Raw genomic sequence first — 19,385 nt, 5'->3', positions numbered from 1 at the left:
ATGTGGACACCAGGAAATGTGTTTCTGTTTGAGGATAACTGCCTCACTTTTACCTTCAGGCAATGCATTGATTGTTTTCTAGGATTGAAGCACTTTAATATTATTATTTGGCTTAAAAAACTATTTTAAATGTCAGAATTGTTTTCAACTGCTGGTTTTCATCTTTATATGAGAGGAAAAGGTCAAAAATATGCAAACCTACAAGTCCTGTATCAGATAAGAGGGAATAGTGAGTGCTAGGAAGCTCTTTGTCAAACCTTGGAGGAGTAGGGGAACAGGGAAGGAGGACAGATGCTACTACCAGGGCAGGTTTTCATGAAGATTTATATTTCTTAAATGTCTCCTCTGCTGTTTATTAAAGCAGAAAACTTCCTAAACAACCATGCTGTCAGAGGGTAGAGAACGCTATAGCTGCATACTCCATCCGTGAAAGGTCTGTAATGGATCCAAAAGACTAGAAGATCCAGCTGAACAGTTATTGCCAGAATAACTCTAGTGGCTGCCAAAGAACACCTCAGGGACTGAAACCTGCAGGTTTCCAGCAGAGAATGATTAGAAAAACATTCCTCATAGTCAGAGCCTTGTGCAACATGTTTGAGATCTGCTGCCCTACCCATCCAGTGACCTCGTCACTGCCCTGTTTACACTGCTGGGCCTTGCCCACCTTCCGCTGGCCTTGAAAACCTTCATGAGGAGCAGAGGAGAGTCCTGAAACTAACCCCAGAGGACAGCTGAGGTTTGCTAAACTGCTTCTGTCAAGAGCTGGTTAGACTCGGAGCAGAAGGAATACACTGTGCCCATGTGAGCTCTTGCTTCAGGCTCACTCTCTGAAAGTTATTGGTATGACAGTGTGCTAAACTTTAGTATTTCATGATTTTGAATTTGAAGATGTTTTTAGCATGTGGTCCCAAAACATGGCCCAGAGCATGGGTAGGCATGACATACATCTTGAAGTGGAGAATGGTGATTTGAAATATGAAGGAGAAAGAGGGTCCTAGTAAATGGAGAGAAGGTAAGTTCTAGCTTTCTTTTAGTGAAACCCTATTTAATCTCTTTCACTCCCCGTGTTAAGTGCTAGTACATAAAGACCAGACAGAAGTAAAGATAGTAGAAGCAAAATACAAATGAAGATTGGAAAATCCAAGAAAAGACAGGAAAAAGACTCACTTATAAAAAAGGGGTTAAAAAGGAAGTCACTGTGGATTCAGTACCTTGAATATCTGAAGGCAAATTCTAACTGTATTCTATGGATTAAACCTGCCCCACATGTTGATCATTTAGGACCTGGATATTTAAAATTCAGATATTCCTGAGTGCTAGGATACTTTTTGCCAGAAGGAAAAAAAAAAGTGTTAGCAAAACAATCAGTCTATTTTGCTCATAGTTTGTAAAATCCAGGTTGACAGTTTCTATCAATGTGGATATGCAAACCTAGATGTAGCAGGAAAAGAGAATAAAGACCCTATTCCCAGTACTAGAGCATACTATAGAAAGATGCATCTATATTAAGGTCAACATTTAATGGAATAGCAGATGATCTTGACTGTTCATCTTAGTTAAACATTTCTAGTTTCGCTCCCATTTAAGTCATGAGCCCGTTCTATCCTATCTACCCTCTGCCTGCTACAATGATATGAGGGTGCTCTACGAGCTGGCTTTTCAAAATGTAGTTTTAAATCTTTCTTGTTTCCCCTCACACCCACAGGCAAGTGTAGTTTTTATTGCAGGAAAGGGCTCTAGTTATAAATACTGATTCTGCTCTACTGGTACACTGTGCAGCTGCGAGCAAGAGAGTGGATATCTCTGTGTCTGTTTCCATATGGGCAAATACTGTTACCCTCATTTTCCATCATAGGAGATTGAGACTTACGTGCTTGGACTGTCAGTGTATATGCTTTATGCCATTCTTTTACAATTGTCAACATTTGGGTTTTGTCTTCCTGGATGGCCTAGCTCTTGGAAGTAGCCAGATGGGCAGAAATGAATATATCCAGTTACTTTTGCTCCTGGAAAAGGAATGAAATCCCTCCCCTAAAAATAACATTATAAAAAAACAAAGTTAATCCTGCCAGGCCCACTCTTGCCCTTGTCTCCCATTCATTTCTGCTTGCCTGGCTGAAAAAATGGTGTGAAGGTCAAGTAAAAATACTTTCCAGAAACTGAAGAGGTACAGTCACATTCACGCTTGCTTCACGGTTAGATCCAAGTATGCGAAGCCATGTGCTATGCAAGGACTTCACCCTTGGCGAAGCCTCTTTACCCTTGGGCTGGCCTGGTGATGGATTGATATTAAAGGCCCTGGCTGCAGCCAGCTGTGGATTTGCCTGGCACAGGCACTGCTGCTGATGACTCAGTGATATCTGCTGGAAGCTCTGCAGCCAAGGGGGAAGCAGCAATGAGTGCTGGCAGATTCATGGCACACAGCGCTGCGTGATGCCATGACCCACAAGAAGATGACATAACTCAGAGAAACCCACAGCCTGGCTGCCCCTCTCTCTCTGCACTTGTGATATTAGGAAATGATAGAACTGCCCCACCAGTGCAAAGATAGAGGGTGAGAATTTAGCCCTGGGCAGACAATTTGGCCTATTCTTGCTCTCTGACCTGGCTTCTGTCCATAAAACACCAGCAGTTCTGTGCAGTGGCTTCTGTAATAAGGATGATGGTTAAGGAAAGCTCCTGTAGAAACATGGTGTGGTTTCTTGCAGAGTAACCCATGACTGGTAAAGCTTATTTTTTTCTTTCTGTAAGTATCACAGCAACAGCTGCCAGCATAGGTGCTGCAGGGATCCCACAAGCTGGCCTGGTGACGATGGTCATTGTTCTGACCTCAGTTGGGCTCCCAACAGATGACATCACGCTGATCATTGCCGTTGACTGGGCACTGTAAGTAACATTCAGCTTTTGAAGTTTCCAGTGTGGCAACATTGCTAAAAAGGCAAACAGCCTCCAGGGGTATAGCAATACAGATAGATATAAAAGGCATGGGAAGTAATTATTTTGCTTGAAATGCTGCTAATGTGGCCTCAGATTAAATACTCTGCTGAAGTGGGCATTATATTGATCAAAAGGCACAGGGAAGTAAGAGAGTCTAGATGAGACTTGAATTATGACCTACACTGAAAGACTGAAGAATGGAGTTTGTTTAGTCTAAAACCAGAGCAGGCTGAAAAAGGTCACCACAGAAGTCTGTGATATAGATAAGACCATCCTGAATAGGACGGTAATCAATTGTTCTTCCCATTCACAGGGAGGGAGGATGAAGTAGACCAAAGTAACTACCTTAAGTCAGCTCACAGGAAAACTTAAGATTTATTTCTGTCTAGAATGATAGTCAGGCAGTGGAAGTGGCTGCACCTAGCTGGGATGGAGGATGACCTTCATGAGAAGTTTTAAGGTCAGGCCAGACAAATGTCTACCAGGTGCAGCTCTGGTACCTTGCCTTGGACAAGGACAAGGGACCAACATTCCTAGGAAATGTGGTTTGCTTCTACTCTGCTTATGAGCCCATTGACACTTCAAGGACATCTCAATGACACTTCAAGCACTTTGCAGAGGCATGAGCCAGGGCTACAGCAAGCAAGTACTCCTGCACCACATATACCACTCTGCCTGAAACAACTATATCACAATACAGTAATGGTTTGTGCTCTACATAGCTACTACTGCTGTAACTAGAACCATGATACAAACCTGAATGTAATATGTGCAGTGCACTGCATTAGGACTAATAACGTCTTTTTATTACACATCCTGGCACAATTCTGCCCTTTGTGATTTCAGTGCTAAACAGGCAGCAGCAATTTGTAGCCCTCCTGCACAGAGCCATGTTTTGCAAGAGCAGCCATTCTCTAGAGGTTACTCTGCTGTATCTTAATCACTGAGGATTTAACAGCAGAGGCAGAGGCTAAAAGTTAACACACTCAGAGTAAAAGCAGTTTGTGCCACCCATGAGAAGAGCCACTTTAAAAACTCCTACGGAGTCATTTATTTGAACTCTTAAATTTTCTGTCAATGTCTATAAATCAGTCAAACAATTTTGAAGAATCTAAGAAGGTGAATTGTAAAATCCTGGTCCTTGCTTCGTTGGCATTTCAGTCAACTACAGAACTGGTGCATGCATTCACAAAGAAACAGCCCAAATTATTTCTTATTTAATCTATATATCTCCATCAATACACTGGAGTTTCATTACATCAAGGTTCTGGGTAAAAGTGTGTTATGAGTCCATTCTGTTTTATACCCTATTTTAGGCAACTTTAAGCCATTGATTTTTTTGTTCATTGAATTGTGAGAAGTTATTTACTTTCCCATTCAGTGTAATAGGATATTGTTATTAATAGGAGTCATGAGTGTAGTGTTGTATGCTTATTTTAAGACATATTTTATTTTAGAAATATCAGGAATATTCTTCTGTGAAGGATAAATAATATCTGCTGTGGACACCTAAACTTTGGAATGGTAGTCATAGAATCATAGGCTCATAGAGTCATAGAATGGTTTGGGTTGGAAAGGACCTTAAAGTCATCCAGTTCCAACCCCTTGCCATGGTCAGGGTTGCCTCACACTACTCTCTGAAACCCAATAGTTAATGAAGCACAATAAAATAAAAGTATTTTAAGAAGCGGTATTACAAAAGCCTTTTCCCCTCTATATTGCTCAGTTTTCGCCCAGCTCTTGCAAAATCAACATTTCATTGTTTTTCCAGTAAGGCTTCCAGCGTATATGGGAATTAGGGTTCTTTTTGTCTTACAAAACTTTTCAAAACAACAGACAAAACACTTTTCAGGCTCTAGTTCCAGATGGTATTTAAAAGTGAGTGAGGAACAGACCCAATTTTCTGTCTTTTGCAGATGACCTTTCATGCAAAAAGTGTTATTTCTGTATTTCGGCACTTGGTGGTTTCAAGAGCCTGCAGATGCAAAGTGTCAACATGGCTGACAGGGTGAATATTTTCAGTATTAGTTTTGGATGTACTGGAGTATGAAGAATGCTTAAAGAAGGCTGGTTAAATGATCTCACGAGACTGAAATACCATTACAATGCCCCGCAGGTATTAATGCATTTAGGTAGCTGTAACATATATGTGAACTTCATACCTTCAGCTAGTACTTAGAGACATAAAGAAGAGTATCAAAACATTTCTCATCTAATTCAATAAACACAAGGTAAAAGTTTTCATCTTTAATAATATCATCTAAAGCTAAAATTCCACTGCAACACCTGGCTCATGTGTTTGCACTGAAAAAGCCACTAGCAGCAGGTTGGCCTCTTGGTATAGAAATTTCAGTGGTGTGCAGCGTGGTTCTACTCATATGTAGACTACTCTGTACATACAGAAACATTGAATAGACCTGGTCAAACAACGTGCCAGGCAATCCATTTGTTTCAGATTTACACTGTGGTGCCCTGTTTCTGCAGAAAAATCCTATCTTTAAAAGAGATACCAATCAGGGCTCACAAGGGACTGCAAACTCTTGAGTTCTGCTCATACAACTGCTCTACCACAGCTGACTCTTTGCACAATCCAAAATTAACGACTCGGAGTATCTTTCCAAGAATCAAAATTTGATAATCAACAAAGAAAAAGGGAAAGTCCATGTGTAGCAGGAACATCCATCAGTATGTGCTGCAACAGTGTTTTTCCCCTCTTTATATATTCTTGTGGGAATTTTCCTCCAGGCAAAACCCAAAATCAGAACAGCAGGAATTAGAAAAATGGATTCAGCAAACAAGCGCAGGACTGTGTCCTGGAGCAAACAACCACATCCAGGTGTAGGCTGTGGAATATTATTGCTGAATGGGCAATTTGGGTAACTGCACGCACAAATAACCTTTCATGCAGGAGCTTTCATGCTAATGAGGCAAAGTAACTGCATCAACATTTGCATGCACAGAGCAAATGCCTAAAATATCTGAAAAAGAATCAGCACAGAGTTTCCTATAGGATCAGAAATGTGACAGTGTTGATATTGGACCATCACTGACTTTAATAAGCCAAACATCTGGAGATTTCTGAACCTCCATTTTATAACCCACATTTATAAATTAAGTTACTAATGTGACACAGTTTTCAGATGTGTATGTTTTTCTTGGAAAAGACGTGCTATATTTCAGACTTGGAAGCTAGATAATCTATTTGAAAGCTCGTCAGTTTTAACCAATAGATTCCAAGCTGCTTCAAGTGTAACATTTGTCTATGACAACCGCTTTTGTGTATTTACAGGCTGGTTTTTAATAGACTTAATTTTTAGGCAGTGGGTAAAAGGTGTAAACAGGGAAGAAATGATCCCATCAATTAATAAATCAAAAATAGGGAAATTATATATATAAAGTACTGTCAAGCATATTAAATTGAAGTTGGAAAAGATGGTAACTGAAATGAAGAAGCTTTCAGAGCCACTGGTAGCCATGGCAACCACAGCTTTCTCAGAAACTAACATGATTTAAACATAGTCAGTGCCTGCTTAGTTTGTGAGTGGAGTTACTTAGCAATCTTCTGAATCATTTTGATTGTATTCTGCACATTCTACCAATACAATATTCTTAACTAGTGCTTCAGTTGCTGAGATTGGGACCTTGATAACTAATAGAAGGTACTGGTTGTACTGGATGCCCTCTACTTTTGTTGAATTAGGATATTTGCAAGCACCAGCCTCCAAATCGGGCCATAATACTGGACCTTAACACGAAACCTCAGCCATAAATGCAGTCTTGATCTGCTGTGTTAAACCTTTTTAGCACTGAATCAACTTGCACATATAGGGAGGCAGAACTGCTCTGGTTAGCTCAGTTACAAATTAAAGTACATGGCAGCACAGCACACTGGGCTCAGAAAAGGCTGGAACACCCAACTGAGCAGCTCTGTAACTAGTGGCTGTCCTCTGCCAAACTCCTTACTACCAGTTCTAACCTTATTAGCTCGTAAAACCGGTGAAGCTGGCCTTCAGCTGTAATCACTGCAGTGATGCAGGCTTAGGAATGTACTCAAAGAACCAACAAATTACCATTACTATTTCATTTTCTAGTGACAGGTTTAGAACAATGATCAATGTCCTGGGAGATGCACTGGCTGCTGGGATCATGGCCCACATCTGCCGGAAGGAGTTTATCAAGGACGGTGATGAGGTAACAGCACTATGAGCTGGGGTGTGCCAGTGTGTGCCATGTTAGGGCAAAGAACCTGTGAGCTCTCAACCTCCCATGATTGTTTCATCTAGTTTATAAAGGGTGTTTCAGAGAGAGGACAGAACTGGGCAATGTGCTGCTCAGCCAGATGTGGGGGAAGGGTCCTTTTGCATGAGGTCACACACAAAAGCCACTTGAGCTCAGAGCTTGCCAGCCAGCTGTGTCTGGCACACAGGGCTGGGAGCAGAAGCAGCTGCACTGTCCTGCAAATGCACGAGAGGCTGGAACTTGAGTCCTGCACTCAGTAGCCAAGTCCTGACTGGCCAGTAAGTCATCCTGCTTCTGAAAATGTGACCAGCAACAGAGCAGGGTGACAAATAATCCTTGAGTGTTTGTGTGTAGGGGAGGTAAAATAACCCATGAGCACGTATATGCATCAGCAGTAAGCTCACAACAAAAGCAACAACCGTGAGTGTTTCAAGCCTCTGTGTTGGCATGATCGGAAGACATCATTGCAATGATTTCTTCTCTGAACTAGCACAAGCACATTGCTCCATTCTAGACTTCATTCTCTGGCATCTTCATGCCTTCTACACTTAACACAAGCCCCTCCTTACATCTTTGTTTTTCCTTTTCTATGTCTTGTTCCATATACCACACACATTCTGCCCCTGCCTCCCTCTAGTCCTATGCTTTTTTTCCTTCCTCCTTGGCATGCATCATTCAGTCTTTCCTTACACCAGGAACTCCTTCTCATGATCTTCCTTCAAATCCTTGCCAAAGAAGATTCCTAATTCCACAAGCCCATCATGCTTGGAGGTACTAGTCTCCAACCATGTCATGCTCATAGCATAACTACCTTTCTCCCACAAAGAGAGAAATGTTTCTTCATGAGGAGTGATTTTCACAAGACATGTTTCAGTTCTGTGCATCACTTGGAGTATTCTACAAAGAACAACAGGATTAATAACAAGTTTTACTTCTGTTATTATTATTTCTCCTGTTTTGCAGACAGTCTTTCTGGTAAATCCCATTCTCATGCCTTCCTGCAATATGCATTTAAAAGTCCTGCTCTTTCAAGCTTTATACAGAAAGACAGGCCTTATCCTCTGAGGTACTTAGCACCCCCAGTAATTACTGATGACAGGATTCGGCCTGAATATGTGGGCTACACACATAGCTAACTACAAAAAACAAACATCCAACCTAATGGTAAGGTATGTTACAAAGCCAGAAGTGTAGTCTGAGTTGCTGCATAACACAGGCCTCCTGACATTTCATTGCTGTATTTAGAACTCACTCAGAACTCAAGAAGAGATATTTCAAGAATATAAAATCCCTCCTAAGGGATTATTTAGTCATCTGCAATGAGATTTTTCTTTGCCTCATGCTCTATATTTGTATTAAAATATACCATTAGTCTGCCATATATTTTGGCTGCATAATATGTGGACTTAGTAACGTATACCCAAAGGGCAAATTTTCTCAGCTGCAAGCCCACCTCGTTTCTCTGCCAGTATTTACGTCTTATTTTCCCCATCAGAACTTCTGGTTTGATTTAAAGAACACTTCAATATTTAACTTACAAAACAGTCAATAAAATCCCCTTTATTTCTTTTGAAACAGTGCAGACTGAAAAGACAGGTATTACTTTATTGGTTTAGAAGAAAGGGGGAAGGCAACAGCAAATGACTTACTGTCTATATAATTGCACTCAAGAGCAAGCTCTGCCCAAAGCTGAGCATACTGGTTATTGTGAGCCCATCTCTCTCGAACTTAGCCCTGAAATTCTAGTCTTTACCTACTGTACTTTTATTGCTTTACTGATGCAAGCAGTTATTACTATATGTTAAAATAGAGTTGTGATAGAATTTGCTATTTTAAATACTTAGAGACACCTTCACTTTATCCAGATGGTGCAAAGATGCTTTAGTGTATATAAGAAACAGGTCCTGAAAGCCTGTGGTGGCCCTAGATAATCCTGGTGAATGTAAAGCAGACCACAGGCTTTCAAAGTAAAAATTCCTTTCCTTTTGTATACAGCACACAGGGGCAGTATTCCAGATCTTAATGCTTTTCACATAGGTGCCACTGATCTGTGAAACTAAGCCTATTAACGTCCATCAGATTGTGGCTTACCAGAGAAATGGCTGTGTGAAGACCATGAATGCATCTCATGGAGCAGAAACAGTGAAGGCGTTTCAGCACCACATACCTGTACAAGTGGAGCAAGAAGAAAGTCCAGTAGAGAATCACACTAAGAAATCCAACAGTAAAGACCACTGCACTATTGAAATAAATGAACTAGAAACAAATGTGTAACTGCTACACTCAGGGGTATCTCATACCCCAGTGACCTGATAACCAGTCTCTACCTCACAGCTGGAAGAAGGACTTTTTGCCTTGAACAGGAAAATGTGGGAAAACGTGTGATTATCACCACTCTGCTTGTACTGGAGCAGGAGACCAGCTGTGACCGTCAGGAAAGGCACACAGCTCGCACAAGACATGGGTTTCTTTAGGTGGAAGATTTCAATACTGAAAAGCATAACTAATGGACAACTGCTGGTTTATTCTGCACTCATTTGACTCCAATATAGTATTTGACACTCCCTTGGCTTATTTTTTTTTAAGTTTTTTTATTTGACCCTTTTTGTTTTCTAACCAAAGCCTTTTTTTTTTGTGACTCTCAGTAATTATGAACACTGTATTTATGTAGATATTTTGTTATGTGATTTATGTATTTTTGGCTATGTTTCACCACAACTGCTAAAGGTTTTGTCTAATATTCGCTAAATACAGAGTTTGTGCTTAGTTTTAGAACAGCAGGAAGAAAATCACACTGATTTCCTGATCTCAAGGGGTTACATGTATTACTAAATAACACTTCAAGCAGAGGTGAAGCAGAGCATGCATTTTTGCAAGACAGCATGTTAAGGTAATTCTGATGAGCAGCCTTCAGAGAGAGGCATTCAGGTGTGATACATAACCCACAGAATTCCTAGGTCACTACAGAGCACAGTTTGCCTTCCAAGTGCCAGATTTATTAACCTTTTTTTTAACCTAACTCTTCAGTAGAGTCAGTACATGCACCTGCAGTGGCAGAGGCAGTGTGAGACCTAATCTGTAAGCACTGGTGCTAATGTGTCCTCTCCTGTAATCTGTAGGCTGTTCTACTGTAAATATGTATAAACACAAACTTCAAGCTCATGAACCATATGCTTCCTCCTAAAAGCAGACTGGACACAAACTGGAACCTGATGATGCTGAAGTAATATGGCGGTTTTGAGAGGAGATTGCTGTGGGAACTGGCCTGGTCTTTTTTCTGATTTGGTGGTTGATCTACATTGACAGTTACTCCCTTTCCACTGTCTACTGAATCTTTCAGTTACAATAAAATCTGCTGAGTGTGTTTCCAATGTTTGTGATAGAGAACATTTTTAATAAACCTGCCATTTAAAAACAGGCTGCCTGTGCACTTCTGCTATTAGTGTCTGCTTAGTTCTGTGCCAGAATGGAGAGTGGAAGTGAGGAGACCTTTTCAAGTAGTGGGATTCAATCCAGAGATGACATACTAGTTCATACCAGTACACTTGACTATATTTAGCTACTTGTGGTATATCAGTTTCAGATAACATGTGCCTTGTATTATAATACACTTCTCTCATCTGTAGAGTAAAAATAACCCAGTCAAAAAGGACAATTTCTGCACTCACCAAAAGCAGAGGTGCTTCATGCACATGATTAATGGTTTTCCTTGGAAGCAGGTATTTACCTCTTCTTTGAGGGCTGCTGTTCATACTGTTTCTTTTGCCATGCACTAATTAGTTGCCTCAGAAAGGTCTATATGGGTAGTTTAAATGTCAAATGGTAAAGCCAAAAAGAACAAACATACATCTTATTTGCCTATAGTTCCTGAGAAATGATGTATTCAATAGAAAATACACACAGTTGGTAACTTTATTTGATCCTAGAGTGAAAACAAGAAAGAAAGAACAAAAGAACAGGGAAGAACTGGAATAATTCAGAATAATTTGCTCCTGAACACGGTCCTGTAATGGATCTGCTCCATGGAGTGCCATTAAAATGGGTACGGATATGAGAGAGCTGAGGCTGGTCTCTGCCTCTGTGAATGAGCAGAAGCATGACCTGACAAACATAGCATCTGATCCTTTCATCTCAGCAGCACTGACAGCTCCAGGAGGTGTTCTTCCTCCTTCCCCAGCTGTCCATTCCTCCCTGCACTTCCTCCTCTCCTCTCCCAGCTGTACAGACCCAGTTATTTATGAAACCAGATGAAGAATCGGATGAGAAGTACTTTTAATTCAAACCAGTTCACATATGTTTTCAGCACAGTCGTAACAGGCAGTTGTGTCAACCCAAGTGAAGGGGTAACACAGGGACAAGAACAAGCAGCCAGGGGTGGAACTGTGTAAGCACATGTGCCTTTGCCAGCAAAGAATACATAAAGTTTTAACTTCATACAGTCAGTTACTTCACGGTTAACTATGTGAAGTGATAGTAAAACCCTGTCAGTCATCACTTTACAGTAACTTTGTATAGATAAAAATGATGACGAAAGAGGCCACGTAGATCCAAGATTTTGAATGAGTAGTTACAAACTAAATGGTTTTGGATAAGTCTGCCCACACACCGTGCCAAGGTGCCATGGTCTGCCAGGCAGAAAGTTCAGCTAGCCTTACCACCACCACCTTCTCCAGCCACCTACAACCTTTGGCTAACTACAAAGTGTAAATCCTTTTGCCTGCTTCTCTGAGACAGCTTACATAGTCTGACACTCTTCAGCTTAGTCATGTCTCAAAAGGTCTAAGCCAACCCCAGTACTAAGAAGCTGTGACTTCTACAAGGAGAACTTCAGATGAGATAAAGCATCAAAGGCCAGAAGAAGCAGCCACCTGTGCCATACAAGTCCTGCACAACAAAGAAAACCACGAGTGTGCCTTTTACACTCTGGCAAGTAGGGAACGTGGAAGTCTCATGTGTGAGGGCATATCTTTATGGAATCAACAGGCTGTTTTAAAATTAGCCTTCTGCATTCAAACCTTATTCAAAGAATGTCCAGTTTTGCTTTGCAAATTTGAAATGCAGTTTTCATTTTTACATTCTACTGTTCACATCTTTAAACCTTGGGGTTTATACTAATATGTGCCTCCCACTCAGCTGGGAGGAAGGCAATGGTCCAGTTTATCACCTAAATAACTTTATTCTTTGTGGTATAAATACTGCTAACTGTAGGCCTAGAGCACCTTAGTACTTTGTTCTGGTAAATACACATTGCTTAGTGAAGTGTGACCTTGACTGGAGCATCTGCCTGCTACAACAGTCCTCCTGTACTGAACACAAGACCCCGCTGTTAATTGGGAAGCGGCAAACAGAGAAGGTAAAATAATTTTGATGGTAAGTTTTCATTTATGTTAGCTATTTTTTGTGTCTCACAGTGTTCGTTGTCAAGCAGCTTGACACACAGAGCAATTAGGCTAGCAGAAGCTTCCATATGATAATTGCATGCATGGATCTGTTCATATTTTCCAGTTATAATCACACTTCCTTCCAACAAAAATAATGAAGCTGTTGCTTATCAAGTTAGAGTGCAAGCTTTGTGTTGGTAAATATATTTCTCCTACTTTCAGAGCATAAAAACAAACATGTGACCTTTATAGTCTCAAAACGTTCATATGAAAAAGATCAGTCAATCAATCAATCACTAATTACAACAGTTTGCATGGAATAATCTCAAGTATATGTGGAAAGAACATATTTCATAACTGGCAACATTCAATCTTATTTTGAAGTTGCCTCCCCCTGCTAAAAAGAAAGGGAACTTAGCCAATAAAAGTATACTTAAGACACACTAGAGGAGAATGTTGAGGAGAGAGAGAAGATGATTAAGAAGAGTGGTGCGTTGTATACAGCTATGGAAGAAATACATTGGGAAATAACCCGAATTAACACATACTTATCAGAGACAGAAGTTTTATGCTGATTATTTTGCAGCTGCATTGCTCTAGAGATGCTAACAAGAAGAAAGAAGCCACTGAAGATTGTTGGGGTATAAAAACATCCTTAAAGACATCTTAAAATAGGTTCCTGAGGATTCTGCAAATGCTAAGGAAGTTTTGAAGTAACGAATTGCTGTAATAAATCCATGTGCAAGAATTAGAGCTGGGAGAAAGAGCCACAACCAGAGCATTTACACATCCCACTAACTCCCAAGAACTTTTGGTTGCCAACCCAAACACGGAACTTTATGGAACTAATAGAGTTGCTCATATTCCCAACTAGTCTTAATTGTTGCAGCTTAAATTACTTACTGTAGCTAAGCTTTCTTTGTGCCACCTGAATATGTATCCCAACATACAAATGATATAAATAATTAGGTGAAAGATTAAATTGTAGGCTCCCTCCATGCTATACTTCCAATTGTGAAGCACTTACTTAGAAAATACAGTAACTCTGTGGCATCCCCATTTGGTGAGCTCTTGCTTTCAATTCTACAACAAACATCAATTTCAGTTCATTTTTAACAATAGAAAACTGATCTATAATATTTTCAAAGCAGATGGAAAGCTCCATCTTCAAGCCAGATGGATGATCTTGGAAGTGACCTCAGCCCTTTCTGTGCTTTCCATAAAAATGAGATAACTACTTGCAGAAGGTGGTTGACGTGTGCAAGCAAAATGTGTAACCTGGGAAATTAATTGAATTTGGAAAACCCAGGCTGCCTTTGATCTTGCCCACTGCTAAGTACTCCTGTGTCTGTGTCTCTATTGAACAGCCAGGTGTGTTTTCACATCCAGACAGCTATCTTTCATTACAGTCACAGTGGCAGTGAGGAATTGCTACTCTTCCCCTCCAGGCACTAAGCTGGCTGAGATCACAGTCTTCCAGCTGAGGACTAAATACAGCAAGGAGAGACAGCAGTGAGGTTTTCCTACAGGGGTGCTTACCGCTGCCTGTCTTGCAGTGGTGAGCACATCTTTTTGTGCTGGAAAATATCTGATTGTGCTGCATCTGGAAGAGAGGCCTCAGTATAGACAAATTTAATGCATCCATTCACTAAGGGGTGAGCTGCAAATTAAATACATGTATTAAACTTCTCACTTTAGCCTGTGATTTCACATACAGCTAAGGCAGCAATAGATGCTCAAAATTACATTCCTCACCAACTACTTTGGAGCACACTGATTGATACTTCTGGAATTTATAAGAGGGTTTGTCTCATAAAACCGGAAACAGATGAGACAATACAAACAGATGAGATCAATAGAACAGGAAGGGTGGTCACTGCTTCAATTCAGTTCATTATTCACTGCCTCAGACTTCTCATGTGACCTCATGGTCAAGTGACCACAAGAACTCAAGGTTTGCTTCTCATCTATAAACAGAGAAAAAACAGTTTTCTCATTTGCACGGTGTTGCATGATAAGAATAAATCAGCTGAAGACTGAGACAGTTACATAAGACATATGATTACCTTGGATTAGCCACTTCTATCTCTCTAGAAGCCCATCTTCACTACTCACAATATTCACAGAAATTGCCAGGCTCCTGTTTGAAGTGACAAAACCTCAGATTCCATCATTTACCAAGTAGCAACAGTTGCATCTCCACAGCCTAGAAGATGATGGATGGGAATGGATTTGGCACAGCTGAGACTTTGGCAGATTTGTGTCACAAGATAGTTTAGATATTTTACAGGCTGTCAAAGTAAAATCACAGCAATCTGTTACTGGGAGAGTGGTACTTTGGGGAATGAATAAAGAAGGCTTCAGGAAGACAAGATGGTGAGTCTTCCATAAAGTGAAGTGTTTAATCACTTCTTCTCCTGCAATAGAAGTCAAACATCCTTTTCATGCTGGCTCCAAAATGAGAAGGTACCAATAGCTGCAGACGTAGGGATGGAGCAAGCCATCCCTCACAGAGCTTCTGCTGCTGGACAGCCACTAAAGACAGATCTGCAGGTATCTATGTCTGTGACTCACAGGTCATCCCTACACACCTTATAATGAGCTGTATTCCTATATTCTTGACTATCTCTTCGCTCGCTGAAAATTATTGGAACAGACTATGCAGTTAATAGAGCTACTCTTTTCCTTCTCCTCTTTGTGATGTGATGAAAACTGATCTGTACTCCCTCAAAGACTTTTGGTGATAGGGCATGCTGTTCTTCATTCCAAACTAGCGTAGCACAATCAGTCCAGCACAGAAACAAGCAAATACTGTTCCTGAAGTGATTTTAATTAGGTCATTACAGAACCCTAGACTCCCCATGCCACTAGGAATTATAGACGTGCTCAGGGTAGATCACAGTTCAGGTTCCATCATAGGAGTTTTTCTTCTGCAAGGTACAGAGTTCTGCATCTGTTGCTTTAAAAGCAGTCATCTTTCATCACAAAGAGGTATCTGCACTTCATTTAGGAATGAAACATACACTTGTGTGTGTCTGCGCACAACACAAGCTGAAAGTCAGGATTCAACCCACCGCATGAAACTTACTGTAGCTAATTCTTGCTTTTGAACTTTCCTAATAAAGATATAAAAGCTTTAGCTTCCCCCCAACCCTAAAGAAGGGTATTTTAATAAGATGGAAAAAGCAAGGGAAGCAAAACAAGAAGTGTTTTATGTTCACAGATCTCTCACATTACATCTGGTACAAATACTGTATGGGCTAAATGGCAAAACCAAAAGAAAAACAAGACCGACCTTGAGATGTTTCATTATGATTTCATTGCTTCTAGTGGTTTTATTGGGTTTTACCACTAGGCTATTAAAAGCATGTGGAGATTAGACAGAACTAAGTCAAACTGAGTATTTTCAACCCTAATCTTCCATCTTCTTTTCCATTTAAATATTTTAAATAGTTCTTCTATATTTCATGACTCTTGTTGAAAACAAAGTACAGAGATTTGGATAGTCTATATTTTATTTAGAGTTTATTCAGGAAATGTATGATCTTTGTTTTAGAATAAATCATTCAATCTTCTCAGGGTTTTTTAATAGAAAAAAAGCATTTATCTGACATGAAATCATTCCTAACCAAATATCTGGGGAACGAGGAATCCGGATGGACAGGATGGATCAGGCCAGCACTGTGGTTGGAGCTAGCTCCAGCAGAAAGTTCAGAAAGAAAGGCTCAAAGCTCTCTAATGGAGAGAATTTCCCCTGTGACTGCTCATTCTTAGCTGTTTTCTCACTGGTGCAGTGCACAGGACTGATGTACAGCTCCAGACTGTTCTTTTTGAGCAAGTAATCTGCAGCTCTGCAGAGCAAATTTCACAAAAGGTCTTAGAGATTATTTGTGTCCAGATGTTTTGTTTATCTCCTCTCTGAAAGCAGGTGGGAACAATCTGGAAGACTCACTTCAGTTGTTTCTGCCTGGTTTGGCACTGGAAGATTCACTTTGGTTTTTCCTACCTGCTTTACAGAGAGAGAAGGAACAATCGAAGTGAGCCTTCCAGTGCCAGCTCTTTTAAGCTGTGGATGATGAGGGTGCCTCAGTGCAGCAACTCTCCTGTCTTCAGCACATCAGTAGTGCTTTGAGTTTTATCCCACTACTGCATTTGAATTAAACAGAACTAAAACAGAGGTCCACCGCAAAGAAGGGGAGATCTGGAGTACTATTTAAGTAATCAGTCAAAGTTAATTTAATCCTGCGTAAAAAATATATCCTAAGTAAAGAGGTTTTAAAGCTAATTTCTTTGATGACTGAACAAACACACAAGTAATAAAAGCACGAGACTCATTCATTTCAAACTCATTCATTTCATTTCAGCAACTGGAGCTGAGAATACTGCAAATCAATCTCAGTTTTTATCAGAAGCAATGTTCTTGGCAGCATCATAATCATATGCTAAAAACAGATTCTGGAACTACCATGGGGAAAACTTGAGATAGACTGTATAACTGCATTAAAACAGCCTTTGCCTGATTCAAAACCATTTGAAGAAGGACTTTATTGATGGACTGTTTAATGTCCTTGGATACTACTGAAGAATTTTTATGGAAACACTTTGTATACTGGATTATTAGAACACATTTATCATCCATCCTCCACATACATCTCACAGCTGGCTGACTTTACAATGGCACTATGAATCAGAGCTACAGGGCACACCAGTATTTTCCTCACTAAGTGAGATGGAGTTCTTTAGGGAATTTACTCACTGTTCTTATGTTAGCAACATAGTAAAGCAAGTACAATGACCTTCATAAATTAATCCCATTAGACAAGGAAGTATCTTGAAAAAACAAGGCTAAATTCATATTATATAAAACTCTTTATGTTTAAGCTTTTAGGACAACTGTTCTCAAACCCAAGAAGAAAGACTCACCAATACTACAGTATAGAATAAAATAAATTACTAGAATATTGGGCTGTATCATAGAAGCTTTCCAAGAGACTGCTTCCCATCAAAAATATTATTTGTGAAATATGTTTTTATTCTCATTACTTTTTTTCTAAGCAAAATATGTAAGAACGTTAGTGGGCCCAGTCAACATGGTGACAAATAGCATCATAAACTAAACTCTACAAGACCTTAGAGCAGCATTCCAGTACCTAAAGGTGCCTACAAGAAAGCTGCAGAGGAACATTTTACAAGGGCACGTAGGGGTAGGATGAAGGAGAATAACTACTGGGAACCACTGCTGAAAGAGAACAATCATGACACTTCGATCATGGCCCTCCTGCTTCCCCACTGTGCGGGCCACTGAGGAGCAGAAGAAATGGCAGTTGGGTCCCAGGGGGGAGGACACTTCCTATTCTCATTCCCTTTGTTAATGCAGGTCCATAGCCTCACTCCTGCACATACCTGACTTCTGCCACTCCAGATCCTCAGCCTTTTCAGGCAGAAGTCCCCTCTATCCATCCTGCAAAGCAGCAGAAGGGGAGAGGGTTTGTACCACAGATGCCTTAGGAGCAGGCCTGCCACCCCGACTCTTCAGCGTCTGCAGGAGTTGGATGATCCTTTCCCCAGCTGCCCTTTCAACAGACAATCCTGTAGGACTTATGGGAGGGAGCTAAGAAAAACAGTCTCCAAGTCCCCAGAGCAGTTATTCTTTTGTTCAGATGATCCAGTAAATCTTCAGCCCCCCCAGGCATGACTGCCTGACCCAGAGCTGGCTGCGAGGAGGGCGGTTGGCAGCTCTCGAGGGAAGCAGCCCTGCAGAGATGCTGTGTTGCTGCCAGCAGGCTGCAGTTTTCGTTAGGAGCTGCTCCCGCTGCCCCAAGGGAGCACTTTGCAGCCTCCCTCCTGCCCCACCACATCCCCCTTCAAATTGACTTCAAAGTTTTCCTTTGGAGTTCTTTTGTTTCTTTCTTAACTCATTTTTCCCTGGAAGAGTATCTACTTACTGTATAAAGCACCTCTTTTTCATTAAACACAACACTTAAACCCCAAACACCACACAGCATGGTGTGTCAAGGCCCTCAGGGCACAGCAGGGGCCCCCTCACCACACCACAATGGCGCTTGGCCTCCCCAGCCCCTCACCCTGCCTCCCTCCCTGGCAGCATGGCTGCTGGTGTTCCCCACAACTCACCCTGCCTGCCAGCCGAGGGCTGCTGGTCACCCATGAGGTCCTGTTGCTCCTTGAAGAAGGGCTCACAGGGAGCCATCTTGGAAGATGGGTGCCTCAGGCTTGTGCCAGGGAGCCATCTTGGAGGAGCAAACAGCCTTGTGTCACTTCCCTCTCCACAGAGGAGCCGCCATGGCCGCTTCTCTCCTCACAGCAGGCGGGACGGCGCCAGCTCCTTTGTGAGGCCTTTTTGCCCATTTGGGGCAGGAGTGAGGAACGTGGGGAGCAGAAAGAAACAGGTCCCCCCACATCCAGTCTGACCCCCAGCGCCTCAGCATGAGCGCTGCAGCCCCCTCCCAGCACCCAGGCAGGAGAAGGGGCCGTACCCCCTTGTGAGGAGATAAAGCCTTTGAGGAAAACACTATTACCCTTGGCCTTTACTCTGAGAAGCCCCCAAGCCAGTGGGGTAAAGCGGTGTGGGGCAGGAGTGAGGGGAAGACACTGGGTGCCTCAGTCCTCGAGAGGGGATGGCCATGGGGGTGAGGAGCCTGAAGGAAGGGGTTGAGGGGAGAAGGGTCTGTCCACACTGCAGACGCAGCCAGGCTATGTGCCCCCATCTGAAATCAAAGCTCATTATCCAGGGGCTATTTCTGGCACCTCACATGCTGCGTTTGTACCCCTCTTGCTGTAAAAAATCATATCCAATCTCAAAAAGAAACC

General features: G+C 41.5%; 1 protein-coding gene across 1 annotated transcript in view; it reads left to right on the top strand.

Annotated features, from left to right (window-relative positions):
• The window catches only part of SLC1A7 (solute carrier family 1 member 7), a 53,510-nt gene extending 42,916 nt beyond the window's left edge, over positions 1-10,594 (top strand). Inside the window, exons 9-11 of the mRNA XM_062623255.1 lie at positions 2,752-2,886; positions 7,029-7,128; positions 9,214-10,594. Coding sequence (XP_062479239.1) covers positions 2,752-2,886; positions 7,029-7,128; positions 9,214-9,450 — 472 coding nt within the window. The 3' untranslated portion in view covers positions 9,451-10,594. The remainder of the gene's footprint in view (positions 1-2,751; positions 2,887-7,028; positions 7,129-9,213) is intronic.
• The last annotated feature ends 8,791 nt before the right edge of the window (positions 10,595-19,385 follow it).

Source organism: Pezoporus occidentalis, unplaced genomic scaffold (genome assembly GCF_034315485.1).
Source record: "Pezoporus occidentalis ecotype Australia unplaced genomic scaffold, CSIRO_AGI_Poc_V1 ctg25, whole genome shotgun sequence".
Classification (NCBI taxonomy): Eukaryota; Metazoa; Chordata; class Aves; order Psittaciformes; family Psittacidae; genus Pezoporus; species Pezoporus occidentalis.
Note: the sequence above shows the minus strand (reverse complement) of the source record. Positions and strands in the feature narration are given on the sequence as shown.